This window comes from Anthonomus grandis, chromosome 10 (assembly GCF_022605725.1).
Source record: "Anthonomus grandis grandis chromosome 10, icAntGran1.3, whole genome shotgun sequence".
Taxonomy (NCBI): domain Eukaryota; kingdom Metazoa; phylum Arthropoda; class Insecta; order Coleoptera; family Curculionidae; genus Anthonomus; species Anthonomus grandis.
In genome coordinates, this window is record NC_065555.1 from 7,906,011 (window position 1) to 7,920,942 (window position 14,932).

Genomic DNA, 14,932 nt, shown 5'->3' on the forward strand with positions numbered 1-14,932 from the left:
ATTTTTATGCTTTTATAGGCACGCGTTGCTAAAACTGGAAATTTTGCTAGATATTTTTTGTTTTAAATTTAGTCACAAAATTGTGATGAAAATGTAGAAGTCCTAAACTAGGAATGTGTTATTACAACATATAAACAATGTCTAGGAGTCCGAAAATAACCCTATAAATCTTATAGTTTTGCGTATAAAAATGGCAAGAAAAAATCCAGTAAAACAGTTTATCATTTAAATGAAAGGATGGATGTTATTATATGATAATTGTCTATTATTTTGTTATATTTAAGCTTTTTACATGACCTCTTCTTTAGAAATAGATTTGTGAATATTAATAATAAAAATATTTTTAATAAACTAACGATATCAGTAGACATGTCAGCATTGTCTTCTTTTAAGTAGAAAATATGAATTATTGGTTATGTCTTTCTCTGTCTCTATTTTATTTTCGGTATAATAAAAATGCAGTTTGAAAATTTATAAATAAATAACGTACTAAATCTCAATAAGTTTATTTATTTGAGGCAACACCTAATATTAGTAATATAAATTGATCATAACCTAGATTTCGTAATACAATTCCAGGAAACTGGATCAGCGAAAATACGAGACTGTAGAGTTTTAAGTTGGTATCCTGGCAATATTCAGCATAGCTGTTATCAATAGTTTTTCGAGTTTGACCGTTTGATCTTTATTGTGGTTAATAGCCGACTTGCTTACCATGTAAACAGTGTTTTAAACCACCTTTTTTAAAATAACCGAATAAATAACCCCTATCAAAATGTTTCTTAAAATTGGTATTATAAAAGCTAGTTCATTGACCAACGATAATAAGCTAGTAGGCATAAAAGTCGTATTTCATATTTATTTTAAGGCAAATCTCTACTACCGTAATCATTCCTTGTTAGATGTCACTAACTATGAGATAACTCTTTTGATAATCATTAGCTAATCTTATTAGAGTTCAACTTACCAATCTTATTTACATGCTGATCAAATATTTCAAACAGCTGCTTTTCGAGGTCCACTTATCATGAGGAAAACTCAGTAGAAGAGCAACATTTTTTATAAGAGCATAATTATTTGATTTTCGCTATTAAAAATTTAAAAACTTACGGTACTAACCTGCTAGAAGAAAAAAACACTTCACTCATAATTGTCTTCTACATGCAATACACCGTTACTTAATTATTTAATTGTTGTTATCAATGGTATCAGTTTGTCCTTGACTCTGAACCCTAGACTATACAATACCAGAAAACTTTCCAATATAACACATTACTTTAGAGAGAAGTTTTAATAGTATAATAAATTCAAATTTCAGGTTGAATAAAACCCCGTTTAACAAATCTATAAATTGTCCGAAATGATCCTTTTATCGTTTACTTCTGGATATTCCTAGAATATTCCTTAACTATGTTGTCGCTCGATAAAATTGTCATACCTAATTGACGATAAAAATATCAAAAGGATGACGGTAGATCCATTCACATTTATCATGATGTCGAATGATTTACGAGAACACCTATCTACTTCTATCATATTTCACAGATTGGCCAAACCATCCTTCCATTACTATATAAATCTAATTTTAAATCTGAGTCACGTACTGGTAATTATAGATATTTAATTTAATAGCAATAATATGGTATTACTTAATACAATATTATAAATTGTGTCCATTTTTACGGCCGCTATCTGCTAAAATAATAAAAAGACTTATTGGTAGTAATAAATCTATAATATCAAGGAAGAAAATTATTAATTATCATTAGATATACTGCTCAGTATATAACTATTTAAGCAGTGAATTAAAAAATATTATAATCTATATTATTTTGTAAATTCTTGAATCAAGTAAATAAAAAATAATAATAATATACTTAAACAGAAACAACTTTTGCATATTTCTATGCATATTGTCAAAAAATGTTTCTTATCTAATACCCGCCAACAAGAGCCACAAAAACTAATGTAATAGAGTGATTATTTCTTTTTAACTACAAACCTTTCCTTCCCAAGAGACCAACGAGGGCAACCTTATCAAATTCGCCTTGAGCCAAACTCCAATTATGGATCTTTTGTAAACAGACATTTTCCTTTACCCTTGTTTGATATTTACAGCAAAATTGGTAAATTAAAACGATGTTGAATTTTATATTGTATTCGTTAGAAACAAGCAATTAAGAAACTATAAATGAAGGAAGAATAGTAAAAAACGACATCATTTGGATCAATACCTAAAATAAAATAGTTTGGCTTCTAGCTACCATTTAAGTTCTACTATTTTATATATTTTACTTCGATTAAGAAGTATTAGGCAGGTAATTTACGCTTTGTTCGAAATAGTGAGCTTAACCCATAAACTGTCTGCTTATATCTGGTTTAAAGACACATCTATTAAGTAGATACGTGTAGCGATTATAGTGTTCACTTATGTCTGCGGTATGTTTAAGTAAATACGTTCCTAATGTAATAAAAAATATGCTTGAATAAATTATTTCTTTTGATTCCTAATGATATTGCTAAATTTATATTAAAGAAAAAAGTAAGATTTTAAAGAAAAAAGCCATCATACCTAACAATTTATTCATGTCCATTTAAGTTATGCATTCATAGATCCAAAATAATTAATGTTTCAAATTACAAATTTTTAATTAAATTTGTAAATTATATGTACTGTATACGAAAATCACATGACGCAGCCAGCTTTTCATAATATTCATAATAAAGAGATCTAAAATGCTGAACTTGATTCATTAAAAAATGTATACTTAACTAAAATTTTATAGTTAACGAGAGTAGTTAATAAATATTTGTGGAAGAATGTTATATGTGTTATGGTTATACTTACTTTTAAAATTGTTTAAATGGTTGGAATCGTGGAATTTGTGGAAAATATTTTTGAAAATGGTATTTGATACTATGAGTTTATTATGGAAAAAGGCATTGATTTTTTTAACTATATGAGTAAAACCATTAAAGAAGATTCATATAAATTCTCTCAGGAGGTTTCAGTAGTTTGACGTTAGAAGTTTATTGATAAAAGTGCGATATTTAATTATTACATGAGAATAAGTACATATTTAAAAAATTAGCTTTATTCTAGATAATTTTACTTGACTTAATTTAGTTTTAAAGGAGAGAGTATCATATTTATTAAGATGTAAGAGAGTTAACGTATAAGTCATTTAAAAAAAATAATTATTTTGGATCTATGAATGCATAACTTAAATGGACATTAATAAATTGTTAGGTATGATGCCTTTTTTGCTACAAATTTAACATATTTAATTAAAAATATAAATTTAACAATATCATTAGGAATTAAATTAGTTTTAAAGGAGAGAGTATCATATTTATTAAAATGTAAAAGAGTTAACGTGTTTTGATTGTATTGTACTACTTTTTCCATAAATATATTAGACCAATATATTTATAATTTATGTTTTAGAATTCATATAGGGAGTAAGTGAATTAAGAGTGAAAAAATAGTTTATCAATTCTATAGAATACTAAACTCTGCTTGCTGTAATTTGCATTTATTGTAAAAATATTATTTAGTATTAGCCAAAGATGCATATTCTTATTTAAACTCAACATCTCAAAATAAACAAATATAATGACATTAATTTTGTATACTTTTTTATTGACGTACATCGTTTAAATAAAATTTTAACATAAAATTTAAAGCCAAATAAAATACAGGAAAAAGGTAACACTTCCGATTTACGACGTAGGATGAATTAAATGGATCGAAATTTAATTGGGTCGGAACTCGTAACTGCCATTATAAGTTAGCTGCTTCCGAATTAGTTAAAGTTAAGCCAAATTATCCGTCAAATTGTCAAAAGAAATATATTTCTAAATTTAGATAAAAATAAAACGGTTATAATTTCGTGCTTTATATTTTTATTATGACTTTAATTAGTTAAAAGGTGATCAGCTTGTTTAGATATTGAAATATTTAAAAAAAAATTATATATTAGTCAATTAGTAGTTTTTTGCAACTCAATTTACTTTAAGTTAAAAGCTAAAAAACAAAATATGTTTTTGATATATTTTTTAAGTTTATTTCCTAATTCTTGCGATCTAAATAAATAAATTACATTATAAAATAGAATAATATTGAAAAAACCCAGGTTTTATCGGCCAGATTTTAAGAAATATAATCCGAACCGCAATATCAATTTAGAAAAAAAATATAAGAGCCAATAATTGTGGATAATAAAAAATTGAATTAATATAATAGATTGTTTGATATTATAGAGAATAAATGATAAATTTTCACCATGTACACAAAGAGCTCATTTACTAAATCTTATCAGAAGCTACTTTTAGAACAAACTTCATCTGTCTTTATATAATTTTTATAGTGTTTAAAAATTGAGTGCAAATTCTTTTATAGCGTGCTTTATTTATTTCACTTATATGTTTAATTTTTTTAAATATTCGAGACGCATAAAATTTACTTAGGTACTTACCAAAAAGCAGGGTTTTAAGACTTACTTGCAAATGAAAAGTGAAAGTTCTCGACTAAGAGAAAACTAAAATATAATTCATCATTAATGTCAACTTTTTTAGTCAAACAGAACCAAAGCCCCCTAATGGATATATAAATGGTATCTAGGGAATTATTTCATTACGCATGAAGGTGGAGACGGATTGTTCTATTTTGAGTAAGGGGTGTTGAATAATTATTTATTTATTTATTTAGCAGTTTATTTCCAACAGGCAAAGCCCAGTTACCGGAAAATCTAAAATTAATGTTTTGAAAGTGTAAACAAGTATTAAATTACTATAAATTACATAACAAAAAGAAATAAAAATAAAGAAAAATAAGGAAAACTTAAATTACTATAGTAACATTGTGTACATATCAAAATTAAAGGAGATGTAAATTAACATTAGAATGAACAAAGAAAGGGATTCATGGGACAAAGAAAAAAGGAAGAGAAAAGGAATTATGGTAACTGTTGGTTTGTCAGAGACAAAACTAGATCCTTTATGGAGCGTACAAATATGTCACAGGTTGATGATACTGAATTAAAAATTCTGCACATTTGATATACGGGATCCTGAAACCTAATGTTAGTTCTGGCGCGATCTAAAGCAAAAGTGATATTTGCTCTAGAAGCAAATCGTGGCACATGAAATAGAATATCGTTCAAGAGAGGAGGAGAATTTATTTGATTATTGACCAACTTCCATAAGAATGTTACAAAATGAATTGTTTTCCTCATGGCCAGAGATTGCAAATTAAATCTACCTAACTTCAGATCATGATCATGTCCCCTAACAGGATATATTCCATCCTCACGAAACATAAGAAACTTTAAAACCCTTCTCTGAACACTCTCGATGTAGCCAACATGGCATTCAAAGAAAAGACACCACACCAAGGAACCGTATTCCAGTATTGATCTAACAAAGGAAAAGTACAATAGTTTGAGTTGTTAAAGAGTCGGCTATTTCGAATGACAAAACCCAGAAGTTTCAACGAGGAGGTCCCTATCTGTTCAATATGTGGCACAAATGTGAGCTTATCGTCGAATACAACCCCTAGATCTTTAATAGAAGTACTTCTACAAAGGATTTGATTGTCTATATTGTAATTAAACAAAATAGGATCTTTGGTTCGGTGAAAGGAGATCACACAGCATTTCGAGATGTTAAGACATATATGATTTCGACTCTACCACCCCCTAATTAGGTCGAAGTTACTCTGTAAGAATAAGCAGTCCAAGATACTATTGATACACCAGAATATTTTTAGATCATCAGCATAAACTAGTCTAAGGCAGGAAATTAATTCTATAAGATCATTAATATAAAAGATAAAAAGAAGTGGGCCGTGATTGGATCTCTGTGGGACTCCAGAAGTTGAAACAAAGGTATTAGATCTGCAACCTTCCACCTCAACAAACTGTAGACGGTCAATAAGGTATGACGAAAGCAACAAAATTAGCCTGTCTGAGAAGTTGAATTGCTTGTTCAATTTTTCCAGCAGAATGCTATGATTTATCTGATCTAAAGCCTTACTGAAATCAGTATATACCACATCAACCTGACTTTTTCTATCGAGGGCTGAAGAAATAAAATGAGTCACATTACAGAGGTTAGTGATGCACGACCTTTTAGGAATAAAACCGTGCTGATTTATAGAGAGTAGTGATTAAACTTGGGGAAGAATTCTGTTATAAACAATAGTCTCAAAAGTTTTAGAAAAATTGCAAAGTATGGAGATAGGTCGGTAGTTGTCGATTCTGTTTGTATCGTCTTTTTTGTGAATTGGTATTACTTTAGCACATTTCCAGATGCCTGGAAATTTGCTAGTTTTCAAAATAAGGTTAAAAATATGACATAAAGGCTGACAAAGGACACACATGCAGTCTTTAGCCACAAAACTTGGAACACCATCTGGACCGGCTGTCAACTTGTTTTTTAGCCTCCGACTAGCAGCAATAATTTCCTCAGTGGTAATTGATGGAAGAATGTCAATGAGGTCTGAGGAATTAGAAGGAGGATAGGTTTCTGCGAGGTTGATTGGATCTTTATAGGCATTCTAAAAAAGTTTGGCAAAAGCTGGCACAATATTTTCTGTTCCTTGAAAAGAATTACCATTGGCATCACACATGATAGACGGAAGTGAAGAGTGACCTTTCTTAGCTCTAACAAAAGACCAAAACGATAAGGGATCAGTGACAATGTTCTCCTCGGCTTGGGTCACAAATGAGTTATAGGCCTCACGGGCTTGAGATTTGACTGCCTGACGAAGCCTATTATATCTGGAAAGATTAAATTCAGTTGGAGAGGATCTATAATTACGATATGCTTTTTCCTTCTTAAAGATATTAGAAATAATTTGTTTTGAAAACCATACTGGAAATCGCCGTCGTCTTCATTGTTTTAAAGGTGCTGAAGCAGCAAAAGCTGACTTAAGTCTTTTGTAAAGTTCCTTGCAAGCGCTGTCAACGTCAGAAGACGGATGCCAACGTCACAAGACGGACAACCAGTCTGCATCAAGCAACAAATTATACATGAGTGGAAAGTCTGCTTTTCTGAAGTTAAACTGCTGTAGATTATTTGAAGTTATAGAAGGATTATATTTATGAGGGAAAGCCGATTTAAAAGAAATTGTCAAAGCACGATGATGCAAATCTTCGTCAATAAGCGGTGATATATTTTTGATGACACTGACGTCGAAATTCGAAAAAACCAAGTCAAGAAGCCTATTATTAACATTTGGAATATTATTAAACTGCTTAAGACCAAGGATCTCGCATATTATGATCATATTATGAATATTTTATATGAAAACTCTTATATTGTATAAAAAAATGCATTAACTAAGGGTAAGATATGTAATAAGTAGAAAATTTCACTTTTTGATTCTTATTCGACATTTAAAATTTTAGATTTTACATATTTTATATATCCGACTTGAAGTAAAAATAAAAATCTATGAGCTGGTTTCTTTAAGCGACCAGCCCTTACGACTAAGGGTTGATTTTTCGTCATGTCATTTACAATTAACTCTATTTTTGCACACCAAGTATTTAAAATTTTAAATCATTTTACATTGATGTCCATTACATCTAAAATCGAAAATTTAATTTGAACCATACCCACTAACCTGCCCATACAAATTCTGCTTAATCGCACCCACATCGAAAATAAAATTAGGCTCTCGTGTCCGACCTGATGGAGGGTCACCAGAATGTTATTAAGTTTCGCTTAATAATTTTAGCTCGATTACCTCCTGAAAGCAATTTATAACGATAACAACAGCATCCCTTCTGTCAAGCCATTTTTTCGGAATCAGATGATATATTACGGCTTAATTGGCTCGCTTTGCTGGATCAGTCCGTGGGTCAGCTATTAGTAATTCTATCCCTTGCAGTCGCTTTGATGTGGCACGTGTGGTGTAGATAGTTGATCAATATATTGTTTTGTATAAAATATAACCGTTATAATATTAGTAAATAGAGCTTACTTATTCCAGAATGCAGCCATTCATGAAGCCATTACAACGTTACTGCAAAAAGAAAACGACGAACCTGAAACAACGACATACCAATGTCTGTAAGTATATTTTTATTTCCTAGTTAAATATTAAAAACAATTTTTGTCTCGGCTTTTATAAATATATTTTAAAGACAAGATATACCAATTTCTTTTGCTAAAAACATTACTTAATACATAAGAAAACAATTAAGAGGAACTTATTTTTAAGATGTATTATTTATATGCGCATCTGAACCTAACTATAAATCACAATGTTAATTTATAATATCGTATTTGATACGGGTGCCTTGGGTGAATCATAAATGGACTTTGACAAAATAATTAAAATTTCATAAAATATAAAAATTGTCCTACTTCGAGGACATGATTTTTTATTTAAAAAGGCATTAATACTTTAAAGGATAATATCACTGTAAATGACTGGCAGTAGCACATTCTACTACTCAAATTTCTATTAGTTTTCTACATATTTTTACCTGAATTTCGTTAACTATATATCTAATGTTAGTTTGTAGACCCTTAATTGTTGCTGTTAGCATAAATGGCACACGTAATAATGATTATTTTTGAAAACGATACAAACCTAACCTTTGTTTTAATTTTTATACTATTTCATTTAATTAGTGTGTCAGTAACACATAACGGGCAAAATTAGGCTATTTAATATTTTATATTACAGCATTAGTACTGTCCGTATTTCTCACATTAGTAATACGCTTTTGTCTCGGATTACCTATTAACGTAATTTCACTTTGATGATTTTCACATAATGCAGTGTGGATAATATAATATAAAATTGTAATGTGCTAATTCGTTCGTATTACATTGATTATTAAGCATCGGTACAGATATCCCCAAAGTCGAGAGAGACCATTGGAATTTTGAAAACTGTAAAAGATCCAGGATCGATTAATTTATTAATTTAGGTTGAGTAATTATTGCTTTAAAATTTTTTTAAATCCAAACATTAATTAGGTATTGTTTTGATATGTGTTAATAGTATAGGATTCACTAATTGGAAACTTTGGAATATGTGACGTACAGCGACGTATTTCCTATTAGGCCATAACACGTTAACAGCAGCGCTCGTTAGGGAAATCATTCAGATACATTTTGAAATTAATAAGCATACTCAAAGACCTTAAAATTAATAGACAGTATATTTCATGTAAAAACATCTTTTTTGTTAATTTAAAGCAAATTATGACAACATATTATTGGATTAGATTCATGGGAGTTTCATAGTCATTTTGAATACAAAATAGTTAAAAATCTATAGGGTTTTGGTAGTACAATTTATTATAGAAGATTTTTTTACATAATAAACTATTTTTTAAGGCCAATATTTAAATTGCCAAATAAAAAATAATGTGACAAATTATAAACCCGTATGCAGATAGTCATATATTTCTTAATGTTGGACTCACTATTGAGTAACAGATTAGCTAATAATTTTGAATAAATAATCACTAAAGAACAACATGAGTTTACAGGGGAGATATCCACCTCAAACAATCTGGTTCTCTACGAAAGATATATTAATGATATAATGGAAAGGCGTAGAAAGATTAACTATCTGTATTCAAAATTTACTTTCCTTTGATAGGGTTAATCGCGCTACTACCCAATAAATTAGAATGGTGCGGTGTTTTATTGGTGGTCCATTTTATGCATTATTAGTTTTTAATTTTTATGAAAATTTTAGTTAGGCAAACTTTATAAAAATTATCTAATGAAAATTATATTATTTAATAATATTCCATATACTCGTACAAGAGTATTATACAGGGTGTTTCAGAACTATGAGATCAAACTTCTAGGGGTTGTTCAGTACAACAGTAGAATCCATTTGAGTATAGGAACCCATGTCCGGAAATGTGTCACTACGCGACTACGGCTCTAAGACGCGTTTAAATTTAGGAAAAATATTAATTACCTAAATAGGAACTGATGCATTTATTTTTACCTTTGTATATGATACCATCACAACATTTGTTCAAAATGTCTTCCTCCAACCTCAATACACCGATTTAAACGCCGCACATGATTTCGGCGGACTACACTAAAAATTTGATCCTCGTTTTGAATGATTTCAAATGCTGCTGTTATTCGTCCAATTAAATCTAGCTCTGATTCTACTGGAGTTTCGTAGACTAAAGCCTTTATATATCCCCACAAGAAAAAATCGAGCGATGTTAAATCGGGTGACCTAGGAGGCCAAGAAAACTGCAACGGTGCCCAAACCGCTGAGCCAAATACTCGCGTACTTGTACAGCAAAGTGTACAACCCCCAGAAGTTTGATCTCATTCTAAAACACCCTGTAGTTTTAGTAAAAAACTTTATTATGCCACGCCACTATTATTTCAGACATATAAAATATGTTCATAATAGTTATATAAATGGAAACTAAAATTTTTAAGGATTCAGCACCTACTGTGAATTTAGACGAGAGCACGCTTAGTTTATTTCTTATTTCTTCTTCTAGAAGAGCTTAATTTTCCAGACATCTGTTTCTGTCAAAAATTATACAACAATTGCTAATTTTAAGGAGGTACCATAATAATGTCAAATAACAACAATTTTTCAACAGTAACCAAGTTTGATAATAATAAATAAGTCTTCGAATTTTCTATAACCTATCATAATAACTATCTTTAGCATTTAAATCCTTTCCACTTAAGCCTGTCAAATTTAAAAACATATTGGACCACAAAGGGCCTACGTGCATCAGCTAAAAACATGCGCTCATTATCCTACAAGATATAATTAAAAGAATTAAGAGATGCAAAGTTTTTTTGAGTTTTCGAGCTATTAAATTATTTAACAGACAATTATAAATCAGACTATAACCCCTTCTCCTTAAAAAGTGAAGAACAGAAACGAAAGGCTTATTATAGATAAAAAATCATTAACAGAATAATTTATTTTAAGTTAGGAAGGATAATATAAATCGCAAAAAAATGTTAAATCCGTTATTTTCTATTTCTTTAAGTAAATCTGATGATTTTATTTTTTTACTCTCTCTTTGAACGAGCACTAAGTACTTTGCCTATTTAATAAATTGTTGTTAACTTGAGATACAGAAACCAGCCTTTTATAACCAGTGTAAAAGTTTTAAAATAAAAAAAAACCCACCAGAACACTAATATATTATAATTAATATAAAACATGAATGCGCCAAAATTTTATTATTATATTAAAGGATAATAATTACTAACTCTACTAAAAAGGCCAAAAATGTTAAATTCTAGATAACGTATTAAAAATTTCAAACCAATATTGAAAGTTATATCTATTTTATTTTGTAATAAAATTTATGGAGAATCTTGTTAAACTAGCTGCTGTAAAGATTATAAAGTAGACCGTCGAGAATTTCAGAGTCAGCCTTCGTTCAAAACGTATCGTACTAAGGATTGCACTCAAGAAAGAGTTTATTTTATTTTCAATACAAAAGTTAGAATTGTTACGATAAAAGAAAATCTCTATTCTAGCTGAAGGAAAATTGCCCACACAAAGTTTCACAATGTTGATATGACAATATTTTTCTTTACATCACCATTCTTTTTTAAAACCATTATTTACTCAAAATGTATGCATTTTTTGCTAATAATGTTTGCTTTAAACTATTTAATAAAATAAAAAGTAGTATACGACATTATTAGCAAATATTTGCTGATAATGTCGTAAATAATAAGATTATTGATCTTATATCGGGCTTTATTTGAAAAAAGTAGTTGACATAAAAAACATTTAAAGCGAGGCACGAACTTCATGCAAATTCTTTCAACAATAAGCAATAAAAACGACGCCTAACCGACCTAAAAATAAATCCGATTGCAATTTGTATGCTGGTAATTGCCCCTTTCTGAAACGCTAGCGTGCCTCTATTTACAGTAAATAAACAACATTACGGAGAAAATAGCCCTTTCATCCGGCTTAAGAAAACCAAAAAAGTCTTCTTAATTTGTGGGAAATGCTTTTTCAATATTTGGACACTTAAAAATTTAACCAATTGCAAATAAAACATTAAATAGACCCATCAAGATATATGTTATTTTATTTTAATAAGGCATATACAGATTGATTAACGATTCGAATTTTTAACAAAATTTACTCTTAAAAAATAAATAGGCCAATTAAATCATAATTTACAGATTAGGTAACTTTAAAGGACATTGAGTGCGGTGGTATTATATACAGGGTGTTTGGAAGGTAAGTAGCTAAACGGAAATGGTCAATAGGTGAGGTTACTGGCTATTTAAAACGCATAGTATTTTAATACAACAAACTTCCTCAAATCAATAAAAAAAATGTTACGTCAACTTTACAATGGAAAAAATAATAATAAAAAAAGTTGTGTGGTTTTAAAATGTTTTAAAAAACTTCTCTAGTAAATAGTCTTTCTAACGATGTGCCACATGTAACAAAAAAAATTAGGTAACTTACGAAAAACAAATAAGTTTGTCTTCAAGGTCGCGTGAACCAATTTCTTGAAAGCAACTTAATTGAGCAGGTATACACTTATGTCTCTTTCTAACACTGCTAAATCTGTTGCCCTATCTCTTTCACCGTTCTAAAACAGCTAACTAGTGTGCCCTTTCGTTTCCATGACCCTTTCTTTTACAGGTTGATTAAAAAAAACATATTTTTTACGTCAAATCGTTTATTTATAAGTCTTGCTCAAATTGATAGCAATTATTTCTAATACACGCGTAACATCGCTTTCTTATTTCTCTTGTGGTATACTGTAATGTTCCTGTAACTGTACTATACTGTAAGTTCCCGTCTCATCATTACAAAAGCGTCATTAATTTTTCCTATCAATTGTTCCCTTGTAATTATAGATTCGAAAGTTCTTTTGCACGGCCCCAGATGTAAAAATCAAGCGAAGCGGTGATCTTGCAGGCCATGGGATAGGGCCATCTCTGCCAATCCAAGTATTGGGAAATGCATTGTCTAGGTGCTCCCGGATCGCCAATCTCCAGTGCGCTGGGCACCCATCGTGTTGGAATATCATTTGTTCTTCATTGAGAAAATTTGGAACCCCCTTCAAGAATTCAGGCAGATCATTTAATAAAAAATGTAAAAAATTATCCCCATTCAAATTATCCGGTAAATAATGTGGACCAATAAGGGTATTACCCTATTGGGCCTGCCCAATCGTTTACTGAGAAGTTCCTTTGAAAGGACACGACCTTCTTCATTTTTGGGTTTTCTTCTTTTGGGGCCCAATAATGCAAATAATTATGAAAGTTGGTAATTCCCTCCCTTGAAAACTTGGATTCATCTATCCACAGTATGTTTTCAAGAAATCGCGGTTATCCACGTCCATATGTTGTTACGGGAGGCGGCAAAACTGGATGCGTCTTTGGTAGTCGTTTTCTTCAAGATCTTGCACGGAAGTGTAATGAAAGGGGTGCTTTCCGTTGGCATGAAGAACAGACCAGACCTTCCATACACTTAGGTTTAGATTGGCAGCTAGAGTCCGGATGCTCGTTGTGGGATCTTCGTCAAAAGCTTCCAGAATTCGTTCGTCATCAGCAACATTACGTTGTCTGCGAACTCCAGGTTCACGGCGATTTAGACTACCAGTTTTCCTTAAGCGTCTAAAGGTCGTTTCTAAAGTATGACGATTATTTTGGCGTCTATTGAGAAAACGCTCTTGATAAATTCTTTTTGCTTTTCGTCCATTTCCATCAGCTCTACCATATGTCATTAGGATATCGGCGTACTCCTCGTTTATAAAGGCACCAGCCATAGTAGGCAACAGTAACAATAAAACAAAGTTAACGAAAATTAACAAAACTTAACGAAAATTAACAACAAAAAACAATATGCGAGTTAAAAATACGTGAAGTGGTGGAGAAAGACAAGTCTTGAATAAATAATACTCGTATTATGGTTAGTGACAGGTAACAGTTTAAGGTAGCGGGGCACAAAGGGAGTGTGAGAATGATAAAGGAGATTATAGCGTAACAGGTTTAGCTGTGTTAGAAAGAGGCATAGCTTTATACTTGCTCAATTAGGTTGCTTTCAAGCCTTTCAGCCTAACCAATGTTGAATCTTTTACCATTTACTAGATACCAAGGTTAAGTAGGTTTAATAAAACTCAGGCAAAAAAAAATTATTAAAAAATAATATAATAATACAATTAATATTTCAAATTATAAAATACAATAATAACAGCACAATAAAATAAAAAATATGTGATTATTATATTGATAGGCTAAGTGACTATGAAGTATTATTTAAACCTGATGATGATAGCATCTCTGCCCTGAAAGTATATAGATATTTATTTAATTCGGTTATATCTCCTAATTCTAGGGAAAATGTTAATATTAATATTATTGAGTACTACTTCCCTCCCTTCACTCTGGATGCAAAGTAGATTTTCAGGCAAAACATGATAATATGGAATGTAAATAATGTTTGATTCCCATTTTATAGGCCACATGAATTCCGTTTTTATTCACTTTTTTTTAATATTAATATAGAGAATAAATAATTGTTGTTAATCTTAAATAAAGCACTATCACAATATACAATGGACAAAATCTAAGCTACAGTATAGAATGAACATAATTTTATAAAATTATTAATTACTTGCTTTTTTTTGTGAAATACATTTCCATTTTTTTAGCAAACCTATTGTTGTAGATCTATCCATTTAGAAATTTCTCATAAGCATTTAAAGCTCTTACGCTTTTAAAGTGGTACGTTTTTTCTCACTAATTCTTACTCTGCTTGGTTTTCCATTACTTAAAGAATAAGGCAAAATTTGCTGGGTACGTCATCTTCATAGTGTTCCCTAATTGTTTTTTTCTAATGTGAAAAAATATTAAATGTTTTTGGCAAATTTTTAATTAACAAAAATGTATTAGAGGAGCTAATTAAGAAGATTATTAA

General features: G+C 30.1%; 1 protein-coding gene across 1 annotated transcript in view; it reads left to right on the forward strand.

Annotated features, from left to right (window-relative positions):
• Positions 1 to 14,932, forward strand: part of LOC126741366 (head-specific guanylate cyclase-like) — a 73,546-nt gene that overhangs the window by 29,560 nt on the left and 29,054 nt on the right. Inside the window, exon 3 of the mRNA XM_050447757.1 lies at positions 8,000 to 8,079. Coding sequence (XP_050303714.1) covers positions 8,000 to 8,079 — 80 coding nt within the window. The remainder of the gene's footprint in view (positions 1 to 7,999; positions 8,080 to 14,932) is intronic.